The sequence below is a fragment of the Bombyx mandarina genome, chromosome 12 (assembly GCF_030267445.1).
Source record: "Bombyx mandarina strain Sakado chromosome 12, ASM3026744v2".
Classification (NCBI taxonomy): Eukaryota; Metazoa; Arthropoda; class Insecta; order Lepidoptera; family Bombycidae; genus Bombyx; species Bombyx mandarina.
Window position 1 is genome coordinate 5330705 of NC_143219.1, and position 27803 is coordinate 5358507.

General features: G+C 35.9%; 1 protein-coding gene across 7 annotated transcripts in view; it reads right to left on the minus strand.

Moving 5' to 3' along the window:
* The window catches only part of LOC114250564 (inaD-like protein), a 108708-nt gene that overhangs the window by 38922 nt on the left and 41983 nt on the right, over positions 1 to 27803 (minus strand). For all 7 annotated transcript variants that reach the window (XM_089731845.1, XM_089731846.1, XM_089731847.1 and 4 more), the window contains exon 3: positions 23201 to 23365. In XM_089731845.1, coding sequence (XP_089587971.1) covers positions 23201 to 23365 — 165 coding nt within the window. The remainder of the gene's footprint in view (positions 1 to 23200; positions 23366 to 27803) is intronic.

A 27803-nucleotide genomic window follows, 5' to 3' on the forward strand; every position in this document is an offset into this window, starting at 1 on the left:
GAATTTTCAAATTTAAGAGTGTACAGAAGTACCGAGTGTACAGAATTACTGGTGGTAGAGCGTCCTGTGAGGACGCACGTGTAGTTACCACGGCCCTGTCTATCTCTGCTGTGAAGCAGTAATGCGTTTCGGCCAGAAGGATGGGGCTGCCGTTCTAAAAATTGAGATATAGAACTCGCGTCTTAATGTGGGTGGCGGAATTTACGTTCTTGATGTCTACGGGCTTCAGTAACCACTTAACACTAGGTGAGCTGTGTGTTCGTTCACCTATATACGCAATAAACAAAACGTTTGTCATGTCCCCTACTTCAAATCTATATATTAATACGTGAAGCAAAAACTTTGTATCTCTTTTTACGAAAATTGCGCGGACGGAGGAGTATGAAATTTTCCACACTTATAGAGAATATAGAGAAGAACTGCACAATGCTAATATTTTTTTAAAATAATGCATAAAAGATACATTAAATTAATAAAGAAAACATTACACACACTACATACCATGTATTTGACGCACACACACACATGCATACTATTTATTGTCAAACTTTTGTTCTTGACGTCTGTTGTCAGATTGAGATTAAATATTGTTTGCTTTTGTTAATATTTATTATAGTATAGTCTTGGCGAAATTTGTGATTATAGAAGTATAAAATACAATCATAATAGTGTACAAACTTACAATTCCAATGAATTATAGTCGAATTTCGACTACTGCGGGACCTCTAGTACATATTAAAGAATCCACGAGTCGCCACGTTATTTATGATGTTAGTAATAATTATGATAAATAGAAGAAAGCTTCGCTAGTTCTCACGAGCTCTGTATCATAAACAGTAGTCTGCTCGAAATGCGTCACTGCTTCTAGTTTTAGGGTTGTGGAATTCATGATATGTTTAGTGACATGTTGTGATGTCTAAGAACTTTGATTACCTTTACCCGAATCCTGATCACGCAGGAGCAAGTCACCGTCGTCGCCCTAGACACGTCCTTACGGTTCCATCAGATCCAATAACTCTTGCATTAGATACCTTCAGCTCTAACAGTAGGAGCAGGCTTAGGGATCCCGGTAACCGTACTCGTCGAACTCCGCAAAGAGTTCGACGTGCAACCTAACCCATGCATCAGCCGGCTGAGTTTCTCGCCGGATCTTTTCAGCGGATCGCGATTCCGATTCGGTAGTAGATTCATTCACGAAGCAGCTACTCTTGAGTTGTTAGGTCCCCTTTGGTGGCGCTCGGGTAGCTGTTAGCAAATCCCGCCCCTTCTGACTGAGCCCTTGCTCGCCCACATGTCCTGGTGAAACTGAACTGGCCTCCGGGCCACCAGTAATACTTCAATAAAAATAAATAATAACTTTGATTACCATTTAAAACTAGGCGCACCGTGAACTCGTCTCCTCATCTAATGCAATAAAACACAAACATACTTAAAGTATCAACTGCTAACATCCCACGGTTCAACAATTATTGATTTGTGAGAACAACATACGCAATAGTTGCTTGTAGTTTCAACTTTCATATTACTAAAGTTGTACTGCGACGATGTCGCTTCGATCTGGTCTCCTAATGATAATGGCAATGGCTCTGTCACTTATTACGACTGTAATATTGTCTGGTCTGACATTTGACACGTTTCGTGGCTTGGTTCAAAACTGGTTTGAGATCTCTTAGCCTGGTTCTTAGTTTATTACATAGATTCTTGTTAGTTGAACTTTGAAATTTCAGAGTGAAATAATTTGAGATATTACTTGATAGTATCTGGTCCGATAGAAACATATCTATAAAAACCAAGCGTAAACTTGTAACAAGTCTTGTGTTTTCTATTTTCTTATATGGGGCGGAGACATGGACTCTGAAGAAGGCTGATCGAAGTCGGATCGACGCGTTTGAGATGTGGTGCTGGAGGAAAATGCTGCGGATTCCCTGGACGGCACATCGGACAAACGCATCAATCCTGGAAGAACTCGGCGTCTCCTTAAGACTCTCCGCCATTTGCCTACGTAGGATTTTAGAGTTTTTCGGTTACGTTGCGAGGAAAAAGGGTGACAATCTCGAAAGACTTCTCATCACCGGCAAAGTGGAAGGAAAGAGGCCTAGGGGGCGTGGTCCCATGCGCTGGTCCGATCAGATTAAGACGACTTTGGAATCCAGCATCAATGTCGCTATCCACTGCGCGGAGGACAGAAGTGAATGGAGGAACATAGTCCTAACAAAAGTGTGCTCAGTAAAGGTCACGACCCTCAGAACTGAGGAATACGACGCACGGAGGAGGATTACTTATATAATATTTAACAAGTATCTTTTTAATATTTTGCTACCCTAAGGCTAACTCGAATTTCGAGCGAAGATCTCAAAAAATATTATTATGCAATCGCTAGAAGTGACTTTCTTTTAGCATCCAAACGCTAAAAGACTATGTGTGAAGATGACCTACAGGTTTCAAGAAATACCAAAATAAAATGGTGTTATACTAAATGTAGCCAAGTGTAATGGTAACATGAGAGAAACGATAAGAAGCGACAAAGAAAAGCTATTAACTGGAAATAGTGCTTAAGATATAACCAAGAAACACTGCATTATAAAATGTCTGCGCATTGCCCTTGTTTAAAGGTCATAGTGTCGAAATTTAATAATAATCACTGATACCAAATTTAATTTCATTTAATGTGTACGTAGTACGTACTATCCCACCGCTGCCACCAATTTGTTATACGGAATTGAAAAAATATCTTTTTAAAAAAGATTTTATTGACGAAATGAATATATAAAGATTTCACGACGATTAATGACGGCAACCGTGCCGTGTGGAATTAGGAGTAGGACTGACTGGATAGGGAGGGGATTGTTCTCTAATAAAGGATCATAACGGCTGATGCTATTCGGGAAAGGTGATGATGAAAGGAAAGCTAGGAACCAGAGGGTATCATAACAGTACGTAACGTTTTACTTATTTATACTGTTTTTTTTACTTTATACTGATTTATATTATTTTTTTTGTAAATTGAAGACATTAATGCAATTTAATAACTACTAAACAACGTAAAGCATCGTTTAGCGTATAGAGAAGGAGGTGCTTAGCTGTTTTGTGATGTGTTTATTATTTATTATATAGATAAAGTGTACATAGTAATTTTATAGGAGATAGAACGTATAGTGATCTCGCACTATTCTTCGTTCTGCCTATTTCTGCCGCGAAATAGTCACATGTTACGGTTTAAGAGGCGAGCACATACCATAGGGTGAAACATTATCGTTCGAATAATTTGCGTCCGAATAAAACAAATAAAATCAAAACGAATTATTACATAATGTTTGGTGCATGGCGTATATTTCAAATGACGCTGTCCACTTTCCAATTTACTATAATTATTTGCGCATTTCTGCCGCCATCGTCAGGTATCCGGCGAACATAAATTTTATAAGTAAAAAGAAAAAAAAAGCGAAGACTACTTAAATTATTATTTAGGAATAAACTGAAATACGGAATGGAATGGAATGGAATCCGAATAATTTTCTTTTCGATGGTCGTAAAATAGTAGACGTAATATCGGGCGAAATGTGAAAGGTTTATTTATGTGAATTTACAATCTGAAGTAACATTTTATGTTGAATTCCAGCAGCAGCTTAATTTCACTTTCAACAGCAAACGTTTTATGGACAGATGTCCTTTAAATTTTCTAATACATAACTTTTACTTTTACTGCTTTGAATACTAAATTTGAGTTAAGCATTTAATTTAGTTGACTGTGTAAGTTACTATGTACTTCTTTAATTGAGGTTTCAAATGAGTAGGCAGTTTGACTGTGCTTCTAGTGGTGCTTGAGGGCTTTCTAAGGCAATTTAAAATAATGTACATTAAATTTGAAAATAAACTCATTGGATATATGTACATAATAGATTTTGTTACATTACACGATAACAATATGACACTACACGCTTTAATAGAAATAGTGTCGCATATTGATTTCCACGGTGAAGGAATAACATCGTGTAATAAAAATGAAACCCGCAAAATTATAATTTGCGTAATTACTGGTGGTAGGACCTCTTGTGAGTCCGCGCGGGTGGGTACCACCACCCTGCCTATTTCTGCCGTGAAGCAGTAATGCGTTTCGGTTTGAAGAGTGGGGCAGCCGTTGTAACTATACTTGAGACCTTAGAACTTATATCTCAAGGTGGGTGGCGCATTTACGTCGTAGATGTCTATGGGCTCCAGTAACCACTTAGCACCAGGTGGGCTGTGAGCTCGTCCACCCACCTAAGCAACAAAAAAAAAATTTTTAAATGCCAATATTTTGTTTATCTGATATAATATTTTTCTACAGATTACATCTTTACAAATCAATTCAATTTCATATAATTCAAATTAATACCATTATTAAGAAAATTCTAATGAAATCATGCTTTATTTATCTCATTAATAATAATTAAAGAAGTAAAATAATTTAATCGTGATATATGAATTTTTTCTCGAATAATTGTGCTTGAGTTTAATGCGTTTGAATAATCAGTGCTCTGGGACGGCATAATGTGAGGTGTACGTGCTTCGGGTTTGTAAAGGGATGTAATGGAGCCGGGAGGGAACAGGGTGGCAGGTAGTAATGTGATTAACGTGGCTCAGATGTTTCATATGGATATATTATCCTTATACCTAGTCAGTATATATTAAGTACTTCAACAACAATACTTTCAGTGAAATAATAGACTGGTTAAGTAATAATACAGGGTGTTCTATAAACGATAAATAAACAATATAAAGGTTTAAAAAATGATTTTACATCTGGTGTTAAGTGGTCACCAGAGGCTATAGACATTACAAATTGAATGTGACCTCATGTCCAGGTCGAAGGTCGAAGTTTCAACTGTACTGTATAACAGCTGCGTCACTATTCAAATGGGGATGCACGACTGCTTTATTTTTACACTATTTATTCCACTAACGGGAGGAGATGATCACGATCCTCAAACATGAGAAATGCGACTCAAGGACGGAGATTCCACTTTGACTCTACTCTAATCTAGTTGTTTAAAAGCAAAAACCATGAGATAGGGTTCAGTGCCACAATACACAAATGCATGTTATACTGTTTCCTTTGAAAACAACGTTCGGGAACGACAGACTATGAAGTAATTCAATTAATGTAGCCCGCAAGTGAGTTAGGTAGACGTCTATTAAGCAGACGTGTGGTACAGAAAGAGATTGTTGTTATTAGTTCACAGATACTAAACAGATATATGCGTGAATAAATCTGTTACGATAAATACACGAACAAAAATTATCTCGTAAGAAATTTCGTATAAACAGACTTACTATTGTATCTTAGTACGTCTCCATGGGTTCAAGCTATAATGATTATGTTGTGTTTGTTCTTATTAACCCTTTTTGACTTTTTTTTTTTTTCCTACCGAAGCTGATAGCCTTGAGAGTAACCTTAACTAGTAGGTGAGCTGACGGGCCTCAAACCGGAGTGATGCTAACACTGACCCTAGCAATAGCAGTGCTTCGCAGAATCTACCACCGGATCGGAAACGCGAACCACTGAGAAGATCCGGCGAGAAACTCAGTGGGCTGTCTCTATGGGTTAATTCGCTCGTCGAGCCCTTCGTCGCAAGCGACGGGTTCGACAAAGACGGTGACCAGACCTTTTTGACGATATGTATGCCTAATCAAGAAATCATGGTCGAGGTGAGTTGCTGCATTTATGTTGTTGATGCCTATGGGCTTCTGAGAAATTCTGTTAATGTAATTTGTTACATAAATATTTTTTTTGTGTATATATACTTTTATTGAGGGAAAATACGTAATATCAATTAATATTTAATTTCTTATTCATTTCAATTGATTGAAATTTATCAAGAGGCTGTTTTGCGGTGAAAAATTTGTGTTTCGAGTTGTATAGAAGTTTATCATAAGTTTGGGACATCGATGGATATTATAATATTAGATTTATTTGCCCGGATTTATTTGCCAGAAGAACTATTCCCATATATAATGTCGCTACGCAAAATAATTCTTTAAGTGAACGAAAATTTATATCAGAACATACTAAATATTTATATGAATCCTAGTTACATAGGAATGAAAGGGTTTTACGAGCGATACTCTTTCATGGTACTTTAAGAGGTTATTTAAATTTATCCAAGATACTCTGTATTTGTGCAAGGTTATTTCAATAAACTATCATCAAATGTTTTTCTACATATTTCATTGTTCACGTATACGATTTAAGACTTCTAAATTAGATAACAAACTTATATATTCGCCAAACTTATATATTTATATATTCGCCATACTCTACTAACAATAATTTAATAATAATAGGTTTTAATAATTTCATTAAATCTGATTATGTTGTTAGGAGTATGGTAATTCTGTTAAAGAAATACATAATTGTATAGGTACATAGTCTTCAATTTTAGTTATTTTTATTTATTAATATCACTGATGTTGTGTGATCGTAAAAAAATGCAGTTAGCTGCTTTCTTGGAACCATATCACAAACAATCGCAGGTTCTTGGCACAGTAATAGTAATTTCCAGCGTATCCGGGTAGTAACAACATATCTAAATCGTAAAATAACTTCGATGGTTCTTACGCTGCGAAAGATATGGGATCTTTGACCATCGTCTGATTGGAGTTAACAAAAAACACGTGAATACCCAACGCCGCAAGTTACATTCGAATCGATTAGGTGATTTTTTTGAGAATTCGTATCGAATATTAATTATTAGCAAGTAGTAACGAAGAAAATGAAATGTAAATATTGAGGAATTATAATTTTCTAATGTCTGATCCAATTTGTAGTCAAACGATTTTTTTGTGTATAATTTTAAGCTATTGCATAGCTTCTATCGCGGGCCTTGAGCGCGGCGACTGAATCAAGAAATTCCGTAACGAAAATAACCTGACACCCCCACTACACCTACTATGTAGCTCGCATTCAACACATTCACACGTTGCGCTGGTGTAGTGTTTGTGAATAAGCGCGCGGCGTGACGTCGCACTGCATGAGCATCATGAAAAGTCTGCCCATCTCTCTCTCACGCGGTCTAGCTTATGAGTGTGAAGGGGACAGTTAATGTTTTGCTTTTGTTAATGTTTATAAATATAGCTTGGTCTTATTTTTATTATTGTTTTAATATTAAATTATTATTGTCTAATTGTAATTGCATAAGTTGATAAAAAATGCTTTGCAATAGCTTTACCGCGGCAGTCCCCGAGTACCACAGGTCTTTTTTTTAATAAGTGAATGTGCTTAGCGCGCCTTTGGTTTTAAGTAAATAGTTGCGGAAGCCAATAGACATCGCAAATTGAATGCGACCAGTCGTTGGGACATGAGGTTAGCCGAAATTCGCAACAGGCAGGATGTTAGAATCGGCTTACAATAGGCATATTGCCACATGGAGTCTAATTTGTTTTTATGATTTGCTGTTAATCTCGTCATGTTATGTATTCCTTTAACCCGGAGGCCATTTGTGACGTGTCAGGTGTTAAGTATGTGTTGATTTCGAAAAATTGGTACATGTATGTTGGAGTCACCTAACACTGGGACAGTCGCATCATTTGATACGAGTACACCGAGCGTCTTATCCTTCATTTTAATTTTCTTTTCTTACATCATGCCAATTAAATACTGTTATTTATTTTTTATTGCTTAGATGGGTGGACGAGCTCACAGCCCACCTGGTGTTAAGTGGTTACTGGAGCCCATAGACATTTACAACGTAAATGCGCCACCCACCTTGAGATATAAGTTCTAAGATCTCAGTATAGTTACAAGGGCGCCCCACCCTTCAAACCGAAACGAATTACTGCTTCACGGCAGAAGTAGGCAGGGCGGTGGTAATTACCCGTGCGGACTCAGTAGAGGCCCTACCACCAGTAAGAAATAGTAATTAACCATTAATTAACCAGTAATTCTGAATAATAACCAGTAATTCTGATAACACTACATATAGAACACATTACACGCGAGCCTGTTTTTATTGTCAAATGCACATACGTACGTACGCATAGAAAATCGCGGTAGCAACTGTAATCCGATTTATAAATTAGTTCTGACTTACGTTTCTCTACGAACATGACACGCAATATGATTTAAGATCGTTGAACTATCGAGGGCCAAAAAAATACCACACAATTCATACTCATCAACGACTCAGAACTTTCTGAGATAAGTTACTGAGAGCAATTTACACTCCAAGCACTGAGTTTGAATTTCCAAAGTTTTCTCCGCAAACGAAGCCCCTCTTCACATCTGTTTCGCTTTTTATTTCATTTCGTGCTGCGTGCTGCGGATCGTAAAATATTTATTGGTGCAAAAATTGGAAGTTTATTATTGGAGCGTGATCGTGTGCAGTGGAAACGGAAAATTTAACTTTTGAATGTTTACTGGGATCTTACTAGGAAATTAGATTATGAAAGTTGTTCGTTAAAAACCAAAGAACTACTAATAATACCAAAGTGAAAATATATTACTGGTGGTAGGACCTCTTGTGAGTCCGCGCAGGTAGATACCACCATCCTGCTTATTTCTGCCGTGAAGCAGTAATGCGTTTCGGTTTGAAGGGTGGGGCAGCCGTTGTAACTATACTTGAAACCGTAGAACTTATATCTCAAGGTGGGTGGCGCATTTACGTCGTAGATGTCTATGGGGTCCAGTAACCACTTAACACCAGGGGGCTGTGAGCCCGTCCACCCATCTAAGCAATAAAATAATCGTCATTGTCACTGAATGGGCTTGGTATGAGTCCTTATTGGGCCCACCAATAAATCGATTGAGTAACTACACATTATTGTATTAAATATAACCCTTTATGTCAATATATAGCTCCGGGCAATAAAAATAATCGTTGATATAAGCACATAAGAGCACAGGACAAAACTGCTTTTGGTGACATCTTAGACAGAGAATTCAGCTCTAACACTAGGAGCAGGCTTAGGGACCCCGGTAACCGTACTCGTCGAACTCGACAAATAGTTCGACGTGCAACCTAACTCATGAATCAGCTCGCTGAGTTTCTCGACGGATCTTCTCAGCGGGTCGCGATTCCGATCCGGTAGTAGATTCATTCGCGAAGCAGCTGCTCTTGAGTTGTTAGATCTCCTTCGGAGGCGCTCGTGCAGATGTTAGCAAATGCCACCCCTCCTGGTCCCCTTTGGTCGCCCACCTGCCCTGGTGAAACAGGAAAGGCCTCAGGGCCACCAGTAAACTCTCAATCATAAAAAAAAGAATACCTATGTTTACTCAATGTTTATTGTTTACTTAAAAGATATGTTGGCGATTTACCTCTTTAAGAATTCGGACATTATGGATTCTACCCTGGATTTCGGTTGCCACAAAAATTAACACAAAAATCCTTCGAAATAGTATTAAATTATTTTCTAAAATTGATCTACTTTCGAATGTAATAATAACATTCACAATCAAACATAGGCAACAGGTCGATTCTGTACTTCTCGAGAATTTAAATGCGAATTAAACAAAAACTAGGAATTCCCAAGAAAGCACAGTCTAGCTATTATATTACGAGGAACATTTCCTTAGCAATAGGTTCGCGTTATACATAAATGAATATGTAGCCTGCGAATAGCAAGCTCCCGCGTGTTATGGATCGCCTACCACGGGCCGTATAGTTCTTCATTACGTGCAACTTACATTGTAGTTTTAGCGTTACCAAGAGCTGACTATGTGAAAACGTGAATAGAGAATGTAACGTTACCGTAGTGAGAATCGATAAGAGCTTTTGATGACTATGAATAAACGTTGAAGGTTTAGAGTATTTTTAAGAACACAGCTAGTCAATATTTGGTTATGTTTTAGATACTGTTCTTTTTTTCAATAACGATCTCTATAATGAATTGGTAGTGTCTAGCTGCATGACGCCGTGGACAGGGGAAAGTGGAAAAGATCTTAAGATTGAAGCTCATGGGTGATGGTGGTCACGACCCTCAGACATGAGGAACACGACTCGAGGAGGAGTAATAGATAGTTTTCAGGTTCAGTAGGAGTTTACTTCCCAATTCCCAAATTTTGGATTTTTGTTCGGGTGATTCAGAACTAATTTTCTTTTTAAAATTATGATTCTCTAGTATCCACCTTTCCTTCCTTCCACATCCTTTTTTGTGTCTTTTATTAGATCTTTTATAGTTTTGGGATTCAATAGCAGTGTTTTTCACCCAAAAATTTGGATTAGTATCTGCATGATTCAGAACCTATTTTTTCAATTTGGAACTTCTATTTATTACTCTAAGTAAAATGAATATGTGAGATCGATCAATATACTTCTTTGCGTTCTACATTGTAACGATTAGAACTACTTAGGCTTTCCGTGTAGCAACCTAACTACCTAATAAAGCTACGTTGTGCCTTACAAATACTACTTTACTACTTTGCAATTAATTCACGTATTTACTTGATATGCAAACAATAATGGTTTTAGTGAAGTTCACTCAACTTTTATATCTTTATACTGAACTCCTCCTAAACGGCTTGTCCGAATTGAATGATTTTTTTTGCATGCGTTTGGGTGCCACCCTGAATGATTTAGATTCACAAATCAGCCCGGCAGAGGGCGCTGCAGTCGGTATCTAGATTATTTATATGTCCTAGAAATGATTTATGTGGCAAAACAACGTTTGCCAGGTCAGCTAGTATACACATATATATGTACATATTTCAATATAAATATAGTTTAAAGTGTAATGGTTGACTGAGTCAGTGGCACCGCAGTAAGCATCCCTGACTCGTGTCGCGGGTTCCATTCTGACTTCGAAAAAAAAAACATGCGTCGAATCTGATTAAATGCTCCGTTGGCTGTTTAGTATCTATTTGTTTAAGCAGCAAGTCTATGAGTTTAAGTTGTTAACTAATCGGGTTGATCATTACAGTAATTTACACATGTGTACATGCGTTGAAAAAACATGCACACGAGATATTTGAAGTCTACTTTTTATTACATGGAATTTTGTTAAATTCTATTTTATGTCAAACGAAATTATAAATTGCAAAAATCTTTTTATTTTCAACTCACTCTCGCTTTTCCGAAAGTGTATCTAACAACAATTATTGCAGCCAATATTAAACATTAACATAAATTATAGCTTAACCAAACAAATGTCTATAATAAGTCGTTAGGTTAGCTGGTAAAATTTAAAACTCCGTTCGTCTAACATTCAGAGACACGCATATCTATTAAGCCAATATTTAATTTCTACGGCGTAGATAATATATTCAAGAGCAATGTCACTAACAAAGTGGAAGTATTTTTGAATTTCAATTTGGCTTGCGCCTCTAAAACGTTTCCCATTTAATGTATTCAGGCTTATTTATTGTGTTTCACACAAACGTATCAGTACAGCGGCGACCCTCCCAGGTAACCATTGTTCCGGTCTTCTGTGAAAGCTCAATTATAAATGCAATTTCTCTTCTCCGTTTGTTTAATATTTCGAAGCGAAACGAATTTTTGTATTTTATCTACACAGGTCATTTTGTAAGGCTTCCCGGTCTTCATATATCGGATTAAACAGATTTCCGGAATGATCGGTCACGTTTTGTTTTGTGTTATGTCCGATGTCTCTTTCGATAATATAATTATTGAGTTAGTTAATGTTCTATAAAAATTTGGGTTAGTCTTGTCGACAGCCTGAGAAGTTTGGGGAGTTGCTGTGGTTTTTTTTTTTTTTGCTGCTGAAGATGCGTAGAGGAGATCACGACCAATTTAATGCTAAGTAGTAATTAGAGCGCATGGACATCACAATGTAGAAACGCAGCTTCCTTAACACGCTATATCTATGTCACAGTTGTATCGGAACGACAGCTATTATTTAGCAGTTGCAGATATTATACCAGTACCGAGCAGTACAGAGCTTCGCGATTGCCGCTGCGACCACATAATATTATCGTATCTATCGTACTTAAGTAAGTAACCTAAAATTTAAAGTTTTTTTTCTTTTTTTCTTTATTGCTTAGATGGGTGGACGAGCTCACAGCCCACCTGGTGTTAAGTGGGTACTGGAGCCCATAGATATCTACAACGTAAATGAGCCACCCACCTTGAGGTATAAGTTCTAAGGTCTCAGTATAGTTACAACGGCTGCTGCACCCTTCAAACCGAAACGCATTACTTACTGCTTCACGACAGAAATAGGCGTTGGTACCTACCCGTGCGGACTCACAAGAGGTCCTACCACCAGTAATGAATGGTAATGTATTTAAGTAATGAAATTCATGAGCTTCAAACAATTTTGCACACATACGAAATATATTTATAGTTCATGTTTACTTTCGAAACGATAAATACCCGATAATACAGAAAATATTGTAAACATACCCCGGTTTTAATAAACATTAAACTTTTAATAATATAGCTCCGAGTAAATATTTGTTGGATACACGACGCGCCGGCCTACGTTTCCCCGAGCGGTGCGGGATAGATGTTTTTAATAAAATTACGCAAACGAAATAGGTACGCCAGGTAAATTTTTAATAAAGTTTCTTTATTAATCCCAGAGCTTTTCGTGTACGAACGAATTCTTTTTTCAAATTAATTCCTGTTTTTAGTTGGTGATTAAGCTATTGAAATCAATTTCAAAACGGCTTAAATTCAAAGTATTCTTTTTTCTTCTTCAACCCGTGTCCACCCAATACCGAGTGCAGGTGGTCTCTTCAAATGCACCCCTATCTCTTCGGTCTCTTGCCTTTCTCATCCAGTCTCTGCTAACCTTAACGGCCGTCTGGTGTAGTGGTAAGTGACATGGTCACTACACATGGGGGTCGCGGGTTCGAATCCCGCCAAGGGAAGATATTTGTATGATAAATATAAATGTCTTTTCCAGGGTTATGGATGTATATTAAATATATGTATGTGTATAATAAAAATCTTACATTTATTTCCGTTATCTGGTACCTGTAACACAAGTTCTTTACGAACTTATCACGGGACCAGATAAGGTGGCGTGACTGTTTAAAAAAAAAAAAAAAACAATTTCACCAGGTCATGGGTCCACCTCGTTGGCTGTCTGCCCGCGTTACGACATTCAGTACGAGGTCTCCACTCCAGTACTTTTGTACTATAAAGTACAGTTAGTTCTTAATCATTGAAACATAAACGTAAATATTTTTTTTAATAATACAATCATACAATAGTTATCACAATATTCATATGACGAAGAATAACCTTTTTTTTGTCCTACCTAAGCTGAGAGCCTTGAGAGGCTATTTCAACGTAACCTTAACTAGTAGATGAGCTCACGGGGCTCAAACCTGACGACGTTGCTAACACGAACCCTAGCAAGAGCCGTGCTTTGCGGAATCTACCACCGGATCGGAAACGCGACCCACTGAGAAGATCCGGCGAGAAACTCAGTGGGCTAGAATAACCCCCAGTCGTCTGTGGTCAAAGAACCTGAAAAGTATTCGAATCGTGGCATGTGATAACATTTACACAACTCACGCAGGAGCTAGGCACCGTCGATGCCCTAAACATATCCCTACCCCAGAAAAATGTTTATGTATAAAAGCCTAACGTAATCCAACATAGTAAAAGACATTTTTTTATTTAAAACAGCAGACAATAAAGTCAATATTCGTGCAGCAAAACCGTCGAATACAGTTCATAATAACAATATTACCTCCACGTGTGCTAGAAAATTCAATTATACCATACGACTAGGATCGGATGTTCAAATCGTTATCATCACAAGTTTAAAGCTTTCTATTCTGTCAATTGTCCGAAATTTATGTATGTAGATATGAAATTTGTAAAGTATGGAGTTCGCGAGATGTGACGAGGGTCGTCCCTACATGTCAAATAAACTCATAATGAAGTTAATTTCAAACGAAATCTAGAAGCTTAATTTGTTATTCAACTGTTGATTTATCTGTGATAGCTTTGATCGTATTTCAAATTTGGTATTCTATTTGTACTGTTTGATTGGATTTCGAATTAGAAATTTTAGTTGAGATTAATATTGTTTAACGCAAATAAGTGGGAGTGGCGTCCCGCAATAGCTTACGTTAATAGCACTGCCTATTTCGAGACATGAGTTCAAAATTTTAATTACATTTAAAAATATCGAAAAAATAACAAAATAGCCACTCATCCGGGCTCACATTAAACTCTATCAACATGGAATGGCATGGAATTACAGAATATCGCGGAGATCATTCGTGGACATGTGTTGGATAAGTGCTTAGAACAGGTGCGGACTCGCACACCCTTAATCATTAATTTAAGATGTTACAATAAAATAAAAACCGCAGTAGAAGTAGGTGCCAAATCCCTCGCTTGTACATATATCCTGATTAGTAATCGTTCTTCACTGCTAAGGGCCAAGGGTCGTGGATTCGATTCCCAGTTCGGGCAAACCTTCGTATGACGAACAAGTTTGATTGTTCTTTGTCTGGGTGAGTGATTTCTGTATATGAAAATATTTAGACGTAAATAATTATGTATATTAGTCTCCAGTTCTCACAGTAGTAGATAATACATGGGCTTAGAGCCAGATGAATGTGAGATTTTGTTACTGCTAATTTCTTATATTATTTAAATAAGAAGCACATGGTGCGATTAAAATGAAAATCGCTTTTTTGGATTGTCGTCTCTTCTATAATTCTATCTACAGGTCTAGAGTTTAATTAAATTCATTTAATAATGGATAACGTATTTAGGTGAATATTTATTATTATTTTTAAACTACTTAAATATTTCGTACCTTTGCAATTGCAGTGGCTTAAAAATATTAAGAAAATTAGTTTTATACTTCAAACGACTTATAAACATTTATTCTATCAGTTTATAAAATTAAATAGTCTCTTTTAGTCTAGAAAGACCAAAGTACTCTTTCCATGTCTTTCAAATAAAGAGCATACATTAAAGTATTAAAATCGAAAAACTAAAAAATTATAATTCATCAATTACATTTTTGGGGTTTACCAAAATATAAGAATTTTGGATTAAGCCATTTTAATTCTAAAGGTAATTCTAACGGCTATTTGTTATACTAAAAAATTCTCAACCACATACATAAATTTTACTATAACAACTGGCTCATTAGAGTCCACGAAAATGTTTGCTTCATATAATTTCGAGAATTATCGGTTAAATTGTTAGAACTCTTTTAGTAATTGTAAACTGCTGTAAAAGTAATCATTTTTAAATTTGATAAGCAGGAAAGACTGAGCAAAATGACCACTAGTTTTCGAGTCGATAACCTTAATTACTGCTTTAATTAAAAAACGATCAAAATATTAAGACTCGATTTTTTAAACCCTAATTTTAACCGATAACGATTTACATAAATAATTAATGATACAGATTAATAATAAACAGCATGCTAGCTAAATTTGAAATGCGATTAAAAGGTGAAAATTAAACATTAAGTAAATTGGATTTTCGTTACGAACTTATAGCTGTTGAACAGAGATTGTTGACTGCACAGATGATCTCTTCTAGAGTTTTCCATTGGAATCGACCGAACAATTCAATTACATTCGATCCTCGGGAAGGGAGTTTCGACGCACGCAGCATTTTTCTATTTGCGGTTGATAGCAGTGCAAACGATACCGCGTTGGGGTAGCCAAGGGAGCTTTACACCGTGCATACAAATTGAACGCGTAAATGCGATAACACCTGTTTACTCTCGACAAAGAGGTCGGTGCTGTTACAATAAAGGAGGATAATGTGAATTTCAGATACGGCAAATTGTTTTCGCGCCGGTTAATGTTACAAAGCGCTCTTTCAAATAAATTAAACGGTCGAAATTAAAGTTTTATTTTGCGCATGAACGCCTTCTTGTTCCGAACAAGCGATCTTGGTACGAGTACTTGAAATATTATATGATATTATTATAAACCCGGCCGCAATAGTAAATCTTGATCGGGTTACAATAACTCACATAATGTAACCGATCCACTATTCGTATAAATATTACTTAAAGTACTTTGGTAATTTTTTGTAGATATCAATGAGCAGTGTATTCGGGTGCGAAGCTTTTTTTTTTATTGCTTCGATGCGTGGACGAGCTCACAGCTCACCTGGTGTTCAGTGGTTACTGGAGCCCATAGACATCTACAACGTAAATGCGCCACCCATCTTGAGATATAAGTTCTAAGGTCTCAAGTATAGTTACAACGGCTGCCCCACCCTTCAAACCGAAACGCATTACTGCTCCACGGCAGAAATAGGCAGGGTGGTGGTACCTACCCGTGCGGACTCACGAGAGGTCGTATCATCAGCTAGCTCCGAATGTTCGAAAAGTCATTAATTCTTAAGAGATGATGAAATTAAATATTTCCATAATACCAGCTGATATGTGTCTAATGTATAATGTTAATAATTGACATAAAAATTCAATTATTGAACTAATGATTAGGCGCGTGGCTTTTGGAAAGAACCCGAGAACGGACTCAATTAAAACAGTCATAAAGTGTTCTCGTTCAATATTTCAATCAATATCGTGTTAACACAGCGCCGGCCGTTCCAACGTTATTCGATTTTGTTGATGTTGCCAATATTTCTCTAGGATATTGAATCACAGACTGTTACGAACGTTTTTTTTTTTTTTTTTTTTTTCTCTCAGCCAAGTTACAGACAGCCACTGCCTGCCATTTTATTTTGCAGTTGCTAAAACAACCCGGCCATTGTTTGCATGCAAAATATTTATCAATTGATATTTGACATATTTTTTGGTTACATGTTTCATTCATAAATTAAATGAAACCCTCTTATCTCGATAGACGACGCCTTTGCAGACTGCGGTCTACAGTTTGTGGAAAATTATTAATAAACTAAAAGGGGTTGTGCGTGTGGGCCCTCATTCCGATACAATTGATATTTTAATATATACAAGTTGTCCCCCGATAGTCGAAATTCGACTATAATTAATTGAAATTATAAGTTTGTACACTGTTATGTTTCTATTGCCAAAGATTATTATACTTCTATAATCACAGATTTCGCCAAGACTACACTTTAGACAATAGTAATAAACACAAACAATATTTAATGTATTCTCAATTTGACCACAGATTGCAATAAGAAAAGTTTGACAATAAACGAATAGTATGCATGCGTGTGTGCGTCAAATACATGGTAGTGTTATGTTTTTTTTTATTGATTTAATGCATTTTTATGCATAATTAAAAAAAAATTGACATTCTGCACTCCTTCTCTATATTCTCTATAAGTGTGAGAAATTTCATACTCCTCCGTCGGCGCAATATTCGTAGAAAGGGGTATAAAGTTTTTGCTTCACGTATTAATATATTGATTTATAGAGTTTTAGACGCGCAGATGAGCTCTTCCCGTCCGTCTGTCTCATTTGAAAATCGGAGCTTAGAGACACCGAAACCTGAGTACTGTCACTCCTAAGACATGAAATCTAGTGACAACTACGAAGGGGAAGATGTGCTACTGAGAAAGCTTAGACAGATTGGCAAATAAACTCATTGATCTTTTCCTCTCTTTTTTATCTTTCGGAAGATAAGAAAGAATCAAGGATGTTGAGACTTCTATACCGATAGTTGGGATTGGCGTAAAAAATAAAGTTCTAATTTGCTTTAGCTTACAACTTCACGATTAACTGCATGTCTGCCTATTATCAATGTTACTAAGTTGCTGATAGTAGATTAGTAAGGCAGAATAGGAATTAGCGGAAGCGTTAATCTTATTTTATACCTTTAAACGAGCAATTCTTGTACATATATAATCTGAATCTCGGAAACGGCTCCAACGATTTTCATAAAATTTAGTATACAGCGGATTTCGGGGGCGATAAAACGATCTAGCTACGATTTATTTTCAGAAAATGTTGTTTTATTCGTGTTTTCAATAATCAACTCTTCCCGACATCTATTGGCGAATAATAATACTATTTTTCTTAATTGAGGGCAACTAATCGCTTTAAAGACAAAACAAGATGGTGTTATCAAAAAAAAAGTAAGTTTTAAGTAGTAAGTAGTTTAAATAAACTGGAATTGTTAGATCCAAAAATGATACATGCAATATTCAATTACAAGTATTTGTTTTAAAGCACAATTTACATCAAACAGTATTGTTTATCGACTAGGAGACATGGTAATAAATCGTATGTTTATCTGTAAACACATCTCGTTGAGCTAATATTGAATTACACCGTTACATGTGCGGACTCAAGTGACAATAACTTTAATCGATTTGCTTTATAATGTTCCATTAATATTAATGGACTGTTACGCTGTGAATTGTTACGTCATTAGTTAATGGTGAATTACATAGCGTACAAACCATAACTTGGAATAGATATTAATAGAAAGATGATTATGGAAGAAATACGTGATGTTTTGCTTGAATCTAATGTTACAATTATTAATCTAATTTTTCTATTATTGGTTGAGATTTTTTTTTTGTATTTCTTGTTTTCATATAAGTCAACAATCGTTCGATTTTTAAATTTCACAATTTTCCGGATACTTATGTTTTATTTAAAAACAAATAATTCAAATAAGTTGATTGACTTTTAAGATCTAATTGTTTAAAAATTATACGCAGGACTTCTAAAAAGGATTCCTTCTCCAATTCCTACCTACGGCTGTCGGTATGGAATTCGTAGTACATAAGAGAACATTGACCTTATTTTTTAATAGATTTTAATTTTGATTTCTTTTTTCGGCTATTTATCGTTAACTTTTGTGAGATCTCAAAATCAGTCAATCTGCTGTTTACATTATATAATCAAAGTTTGTTAGAAACTAGTATAAAATACCGGTTTTCACCATAAAGAAATGTTTGTTAATAATGCTTCGAGAAAAAACAATTGCTTATGAAAAGTTGTTAGTATGACATAAATGTAATTAGAGATTTTCATAATAACCAATATAAGTTGTGGTAAGCTTGAATTCATAACTTAATCCCTGTATTATAGTAGTACTTTATAGAATTAATAGCGTGTTCAGTAATATTAATTCGGTAATCAAGGTTTTACCTCAAATAAATGAGGTGTTTAGATAAGCACTTACAGAGAAACTTGTTATTATTGTCGCCTATAAACTTGAATGAAGTTCGTTTTAATAATAATATCGGGTGCCTAGTGTTGAAGCGAAATCGAAAAACAAGAGCCAAAACTCCATCGGGCGATCAATGGATTGGTCTGCTGTTGACGTAAAATTGATAAAATGAAAAATTGGTTTCAGAACAGTGAGCTAATTCGAGTGCGGGGTTATTATATGAACTGGAGAGCTTTGTATTATTTCTAAATATATATCGATTGTTTGTATTTAAATGGTAAATTATATTGTAAAACACATAGCTTGAAGAACATATTCGGAGTTTTCTATTGCAGTTTTGATAATGTTTTGTTGTTTAATTAGTTTTTTTACTTTAATAACTAAATATACTCTATTGTTTTCTTTAACGTTTGAAATTTTAATTCTGAAGATAACGAGGCAAAATATCTCATATGTTTTATATGATGAAATGCAAATTTACGTTATCGGATAGGATAAAAAACGCACAATTCCTAGCATCAAAAAACATAGATACCCTTGGTTTGGTTACCTATGATTTCTCAGTTATACCTATAAAAATTCGACCCATCGCGCCAATTAAATATCAAATATAAATTAATTGGATATTCATGTTCCATAAAAAGCCGCACTTTGAGGTCTAATTTCCAATGAAAATCAATGTAGAAACCGAAGTATTAAGAAGAATACAATTTTGTAGAATCCCGATTCATTATTTTAGAAATCCTCAAATAAGAGTATGAGAATGAGAAAAAATACCAAAATACACTAGCGATTGTATGGGATGATAATAGCAATTATCTTCAGACCTATCTTAACACCTATGGGCGGGAAATCTGATTGTACTTTGTAGTGTATGACGATTTTATGACAAGATATCTACCGTAGTGTGTAAAGTTGAGTATTTAACCAGTGACCTCAAAATAAACAATAAGCTCTGAATGAATGTGTTACAAATAAAAGTATAATCAGTATTAGCCTAGTTATAGGTTTAAGAGAAAGAAAGAAGAAAGAAAATCAAAGTCCTAAGCCGGTGCGTCATAATTGGTATTTTCATTGATTTGCGCGAGTCTTTGACATGTTTAAAACTGCTTTTACGGTTAAATCTCATAAGTTTTAATTAGTGCGCCATGTGGACTTACGAAGCCGAGGTGTCAGCTACTTGAGGGTTCTTGCAAATGCAGTGAAAAGTGCAGACAGCCAGATGTGATAATTTGGGAAAGGCGACAGGTAAGGACTAGTTAAGTTGGGTTGATAATTTCATTTATTATTAGCGTATAGTGGGATAGGTGATAGGTAGATGTTGGTGAGCAATTAGGTATTTAATTACAAGTAAAATGAAGTGTAATAATACGCAATTGTTAGCGAGACACGATAGAACTGAAGTTTCTAAAGATTGGATGGTACCTTAACAACGAAACACAAGGTGAAACTTTTCGTAAGGGTTTATTTGGCTTTAGCGAGCCGCCTGACACGGCATGACGCCAATTATTTAAAACTTCTTTGCGAAGTTAAGCTGCGCGTCTACCAGATAAGAATTACGTGGTTTCCATAATGTTTCGATGTTCTCAAAGAAACTCGTGTAAAGCTTGTTTGTAACTTTCTTTAGCTTACAGTAATAGTAAGTGGAAAAAAATTAACATATCGTCTTACTGAAAACCGTAATTTATTCGAGGAATTATTCGAGATGATACCGGCATCTCGTTTTTACCATCGCACCGCCCGCCACCGGAGTAGAGTTTATCCATACTACCTGGAGCCACTGCGGTCATCCACAGTGCGTTTCCAGAGATCTTTTTTGCCACGTACTATCCGGCTATGGAATGAGCTTCCCTCCACGGTGTTTCCCGAGCGCTATGACATGTCCTTCTTCAAACGAGGCTTGTGGAGAGTATTAAGCGGTAGGCAACGGCTTGGCTCTGCCCCTGGCATTGCTGAAGTCCATGGGCGACGGTAAACACTTACCATCAGGTGGGCCGTATGCTCGTCTGCCTAGAAGGACAATAAAAAAAAATTATGAAGGTTTTTTTTTTCGTAATTAAACCATAAAGTACTTTTAATTATGTCTGTGATTTGCGAAGACTGAACAAATTACATTATTTTCAACAATCAATATTGGTGCCAATTGGCCCCAACGTTTGTTTAGGAACAAACTTGAGCACTCATGTCGGGACCCTATTCGGAGAAAGTAAATTTTAAACACGCGAGTCGTACAAAAAGCAAAAACATTTCCTTCACTAGGAAAAAATGTTTTAGTCGAATAGTCCCTGAACTCTTTTGTACGTCAAAGGCAAATATTTGTAAAGTGAATCGAGCTAACGTTGAGTGACGACTAAGGTGCTTACCCTCTTAGCAAAGAGCGAAGTTATATTAATCCCACCGGTAAAAGCCCCCGAATAACGCATGAAATAGAATTTCACATTTCGTAAGGACAGAAATGGAATATTAAGGCTTAATGGTTGCAAGACTCTTCTATTCTGTCAGCTTTCGGATTTTGAATTGAAAGTACTTTAGTTACATAACGTAATTCTATATAAAGGATTTTTTAAATAATCTTCTTAACAGACAGAACGTTTTGTTATTTTTTTTGTAAGTTAAAGTTAGAATAGTTTGACATTCCTATGTAAAAAAACGAGAGACTTAGTAAAACAGGTGACAGTTTGCATGAAAGCGTCATGAACATTCAAAGTATTGAGTCCTTGGTTTCTTCTTAGATATTTTTTTTCTGATTGAAGGATAACTGGTGGCCCGGAGGCCTTTCCAGTTTCATCAGGACAGGTCGGCGAGCAAAGGCTCAGCCAAGAGGGGTGGGGTTTGCTAACAGCTGCCCGAGAGCCTCCGAAGGAGACCTAGCAACTCAAGAGTAGCTGCTTCGCGAATGAATCTACTACCAGATCGGAATCGTGACTCGCTGAGAAGATCCACCGAGAAACTCAGCGAGCTGATGCATGGGTTAGGTTGCACGTCGAACTCTTTATCGAGATGGACGAGTTCGGTTACCGGGGTCCCTAACCTACTCCTAGTGTTAATTTTGAAAGCGTCTAATGCATAGGTTATTGGATCTGATGGATCCGTAAGTACTTGACTTAGATATTCGCAAGTCGTGGACGTAATTAAAACTACATGCTTATACGGTCTGATCTCCTTTTTATCAACAATATAGGCGAATAATGCTCTCTTACCAATACGCAACACCAATACGACTTGGTAGTCGGTATTGGTATACTACGTTGTCAATACGTGTTTGAATTCGGAACGTCAAAGGCGTCAACGAGCGACGTCCGCTATGACGCCTTACCCCTTTCCATCTCCAGCCGTCAAGGACGATACATCTGTTTCTTATTTCTTATAGTCATTAATTTAAAATTCTTTATTTTGTCACTTATAGACAAATAAAAATATCAAACTAATAATACAGTCCACTCTTATTCACAACGCAACAATACGACTACGAAAGCGGTAAAGGTCGATACGTCGAAAAATGTCAAAATAGATCATATTTATTTCAATTTGCCAGTGACAGCTAGTGAAATCCATTAGTGGTTCATTTGTGTTCACATCGTTTGCTTTCACTGTGGCATTGTTCTGTTCACAAATATGAAAATATTGGAGTGTCACTTCTATTTCCAATTCGAGATTCACTATGCTACCGACGCTGCAGGATCGTCAAAAAATCAACCATGTGTTAGGGTTATATACCGCTGGAAAATGTTTTTCTTTAAATTCCTAGTATTCCTTTCCGGATCTTTTTAAAAACAAAAACTCCTCGAGCCCCTGAATTGGATAATAAAGTCGACTCATAACAATCGGGGATCGTGAAGATATTATGTCGAAATTGTTCTATTCAATAATTTTTAAAAAACATTTTTCTAAGCTAGTAGATCTAGACGGGTAGCCCAGCTCTCAGCTCACTTAGACACCACGACATGAATTCTGCTGTCAGATAGGATAAATTTGTATAATTGAATATTATACAAGGATTTTTCAACCATTAAGCCGGAACATATGACTGCTTGGGTGCCGAAATTCGTATCACAGGCTCGCAATAAACTATTATCAGGAAGCTGAATAATTAAGCAAAAATTATAATATTCGAGACATAAAATCATAAATATGTTATTGTACCTTGAAACTTTTAAACGTTCTAACGAAGAGATCGCTAAAATTGATCATATTTATTTTACAGGAACTTACCATCGGTGATGAAAGGGTAAATTGCGCGCAGCTCAGCCTCATAAGCTTCAAGGGAGACAGCTGGTGCGATGGGCGGAAGGTAGTCATCTTCAGGCGATCGTTCTGAGGCGTAGCCCTGGTCGAAGCCAGGATCTTGAAGCTTCCAGACTGGCTCAGCATCAGAACCTAAAGAGTGTAAATAATGTTTTGACCACAGACTGCAGCAATTTTTTTACACGCTTTATAATAATATATTTTTTTTTAATTTTTTTTTATAACTTATACTAGAAAGTATAAAGGCGGACTTAATGCCATAGGCATTCTCTAACAGTCTACCTTAGGGGAGTGCAGAGATGAAGCTTGGTAGGTGTTATGGTATATTAGCTTCACTTCTAAGTATGTTTGTAACTGACTACTTTAGACGCGATTTTGACCCATTTTAAACGGTCAGATTTCATTCAAACTTTGTAGATTTATCGAGGACCGATGACAATACACTAATTTGATAAGATTATCCCATTATTCAATTTGCAAAATAAGATTTTTGCCAATTTATATAATTTTTATCTATAGTCGATAAAGCAGGAATTGATGTTAAAGTACTTAATAGTTTTAACAATATGCTCTTATAAAAAAATTTACTGAAAAATAAATATTTTCTACAGTATTTTCAATTTAAATTTATTAAAATTTATTTTCTATTTTATAGTTGAATTTTATATAAAGCATGTTTTTTATTTTTTTTTAACTTTTATTTGGATTTTCATTGAATTATAGGGGTAGAATTGACTCCAGATATATGCATAATGATGGTACAGTTGAAGTATGAGCTCTGGTATAAAGGGTAGAGATACCGATATAACAGTATAATTGAGACTTCGACCTTATTATTCAAAGGGGCAGCGGAATTTACGACATGATGTCCAGAGAGCCCCATATTACTGGAGATATAGGGCCTCAGGGGCTCCAGTAATCACTCAACACGAGATTTTTTCATTAAGTCCAGTGGCCATCACGCTGCTTTCATTTTCGTTGACTCGTTAAGCTTATATGCCAGTACGACCGAGAAACTGTTTGAAGTTGGCTCCTACCAATTAAAAAGAAAAATTGTAAGTCTGTCAGATTTTTTAACCATTTCTAAAAGTTTACCTCAAGACTTGGCAAGTTAGATTAAACTACCGCATTCGCAACTCCAAGTCAATTTTCATTGTAATCTATCTATCTATCTATATATATAAAAATGAATTGCTGTTCGTTGGTCTCGCTAAAACTCGAGAACGGCTGGATCGATTTGGCTAATTTTGGTCTTGAATTATTCGTGGAAGTCCAGAGAAGGTTTAAAATGTGAATAAATATGAAAATGCTAGGAATTAAATAAAAATAACAATGTTGTTTTTTCTTTGATTTTATTTGTTTTAAGTTTATTTTATACAAAAGTTTAGGTCTTTTATTTATCGATTGAGGCACTACGAAGTCTGCCGGGTCAGCTAGTATTTATTAAACTAATAGTGCACGTTTTAATTTTAAAGGCTTAATGGTCTTGTAGCAAATAAAGTTGATTTTCATATCAATAAACATTTGTAGATTTATTAACATTACCTTTTTATGTATTATTATAGTGGAACACCGTCAGAATAGAATTATTATTTTTCCACTTCTGGAATAAGCTTTAACTTATGTGTTTCTACGTTCCACTTACAAATCATTGAATTAAGTGTTCGTAGCTTTTGTTATGTTTCAAAACAGTCTGATTATGCGCGCATGTAAAGGTTTTCCTAATGTATTATGTATGAGGAGCGGCAAAATATCAGTTCGCGTGACTTAGATTCTTTAGATCTGCTTGGAATAATTCACGTAACACACGCCCTGCGTTTTATTAGAGTATTCTTTGAATCATTTGATGGTGAATCTCGAAAATTCACGTCTGGTTTTCTTGTTGGCCTACTAAAATTTGCTTTCATTTTTCAGATTCTAACTTTCTTCCAGTTTTAACTTTAATGATTTCGATGCTTGTGGAACGTAAAGCCGTATTGGTTTCGACAAGTTAATATAATACAAAGTTAACAGAAATAAATCGGTTTAATGGATTCTAAAGAAAGTACAATTACAGTACAAAAAATCTATAATTTCTCAAATAGCAAAATTGAAGATAACTTAACATAGGATTTTATCAAAGCTTCAACGTAGCGTATTAATATAAATGTATTGTAATTTTTGATAACGGCAGGGCGTTTTCTTTCAATACTCTTAGAAAGACGATCATAATCTTTGTACGTGATAAGTGACCAGATTGACCAAAGAATCGACAGCAAACAGAGAGTTTGAAATAAAAAAAAGTTGTATCATTGTGTTTCTTGTATCCTATGATAGTTGCTATTGGCGTACATATTGTACTTATTGCATTATTTCGTTTTATTACAATATGACCAATGACGAAGCTTAGATCATTTATATTAATTAATTTTTATTCAAGTCAAATGCTTATTTTTTGGAAATTTGATTTTTTCCATATTTTACTATTATCTTTTTGCTTATTGCTTTTTGCTTGAAGGTACTTTTCTGCTTTCAATAAGACAAATACTAAAGTTAAACTACAACTGTATCTAAAAAGTAGTCTATTTCAGCTTGAATTTTTTATTTAATTATACTGCTTAATTACGATTTCTATTACAAAAGTCGTGTTTTACAAAACAGTGTTTTTGAAATATTTATTCCTTCTATAACTGTCCAAGTTTTAGATTTGTGTTATTTTTTGGAAATTTAATGATCATTCAGACCCAGGTAAGGGTGAACCTTTTGCGGATAATATATTCCTTTAGGACCTCGTTCCGAGGTTCCTTACAACTTCTCACAAAAGGTAAACTCGATAACTGTACTGCCTAATACCGTTTTATCCCTAAGAGAGATCTCATAGACGAACCAATTTGGATTTTGTAGGCTTTACTAAATGTGTCCAGATGTTTCTTGTTAACCGCTTTAATTTGCTCTATTTTCTAAAGTTAATTAAGAACTTTTGTATGTGAGATTACTGGTTTCCAGTGCGAAAGGTCATTCTCAAGGTTATTTCCATCGTGTACTATCATTTCAATGTTAGACTATAGTGGCTTGGGAAATCAGACCGACATGAATTTATTTTGAATGATTTCAATTTCAATTCTGAATTATTAAAAAAGATACCACAATTAGGAATGTTTACTTCTGTGTTAATTTCTGGTATTGTGGGTAAAAAACATTTCAGGTAAAAAAAATATTATTAAAATAGCTTTTTTAGTGAGAGTTCATAAGTATTGAGCAAATTTTCTTAACAATCATAAACAATTTCTAGATTGTTTGAAATTAAGGATAATGTGAAACATTTGATTTTGGACCTGTTTTCGAGAGCACTTATTAATGAGCTTTGTGTAACTCTTAGACTGTGTAACTATAACTGGTCAGGTCATAAGTATTGTCACACAGTAAAAACTTTTCTTTTAGAATGCTGGCCACAAAAAAGTTTATTGAATTCGAATTTCGAATTGTTCATGAAAATAAAAATGTATACTTTTAGAATTTTACTCATTTTTAAATATGGAGTGGACGCTTAAAGAAGACCGTGTTGCAGTTATTGCGTTTCATCGTTGCGGTTACGCGCCAATTCAAATTTTTAACATACTGAAAAATTTGAATATAACCAAAAGATTCGTTTATCGTACCATCAAACGATACAATGAAGACTCTAGTGTAGATGACAGGTCAAGAAGTGGTCGCCCTCGGTCTGTTAGGACTCCAGCAGTGATAAAAGCTGTGAAGGCGCGAATTCAAAGAAATCCCAAACGTAAGCAGAAATTGTTGGCCCTTCAGATGGGGTTAAGCAGAACCACGGTGAAAAGGGTGTTAAATGAAGACTTACGGCCTGGCCACGGGGATCGGCGGTGCGAACAGCGAAGCGGTGGACGAGGCGACCATTCGCGCAGCACCGTTTGCAGGCCACGGGTACTCACGTTCGCCGCCGCGACTAGTAAGGAAGTCCGACAGCGAAATGTCTATATCGAAATTATCTCGATATTGCTTACAAATTAATAGTTTTTTGGTTCAGGACCTATTATTTGGAAAAGATTGTGAAGTACATGATTTGAATAAGAATCGGAGTATACCTATAGATGGAGAATTCCACAAGAAGTACGAGAAATACTTTGGGTGGCTAGACTTCCAAATAGCTGGTCTAGCTAATATTTCAGCTATATATTTTTTTTATTGCTTAGATGGGTGGATGAGCTCACAGTCCACCTTGTTAACTGGTTACTGAAGCCCATAGACATCCACAACGTAAATGCGCCACCCACCTTGAGATATAAGTTCTAAGGTCTCAAGTATAGTTACAATGGCTGCCCCACCCTTCAAACCGAAACGCATTACTACTTCACGGCAGAAACAGGCAGGGTGGTGGTACCCACCCGCGCGGGCTCACAAGAGGTCCTACCCCCAGTAATTACGCAAATTATAATTTTGAGGGTTTCATTTTTATTACACGATGTTATTCCTTCACCGTGGAAATCAATCGTGAACATTAAAATTTGTTGAGTACGTATTTCATTACAAAAATTGGTACCCGCCTGATATTCGACTACCGGTGCATCGCTCAACA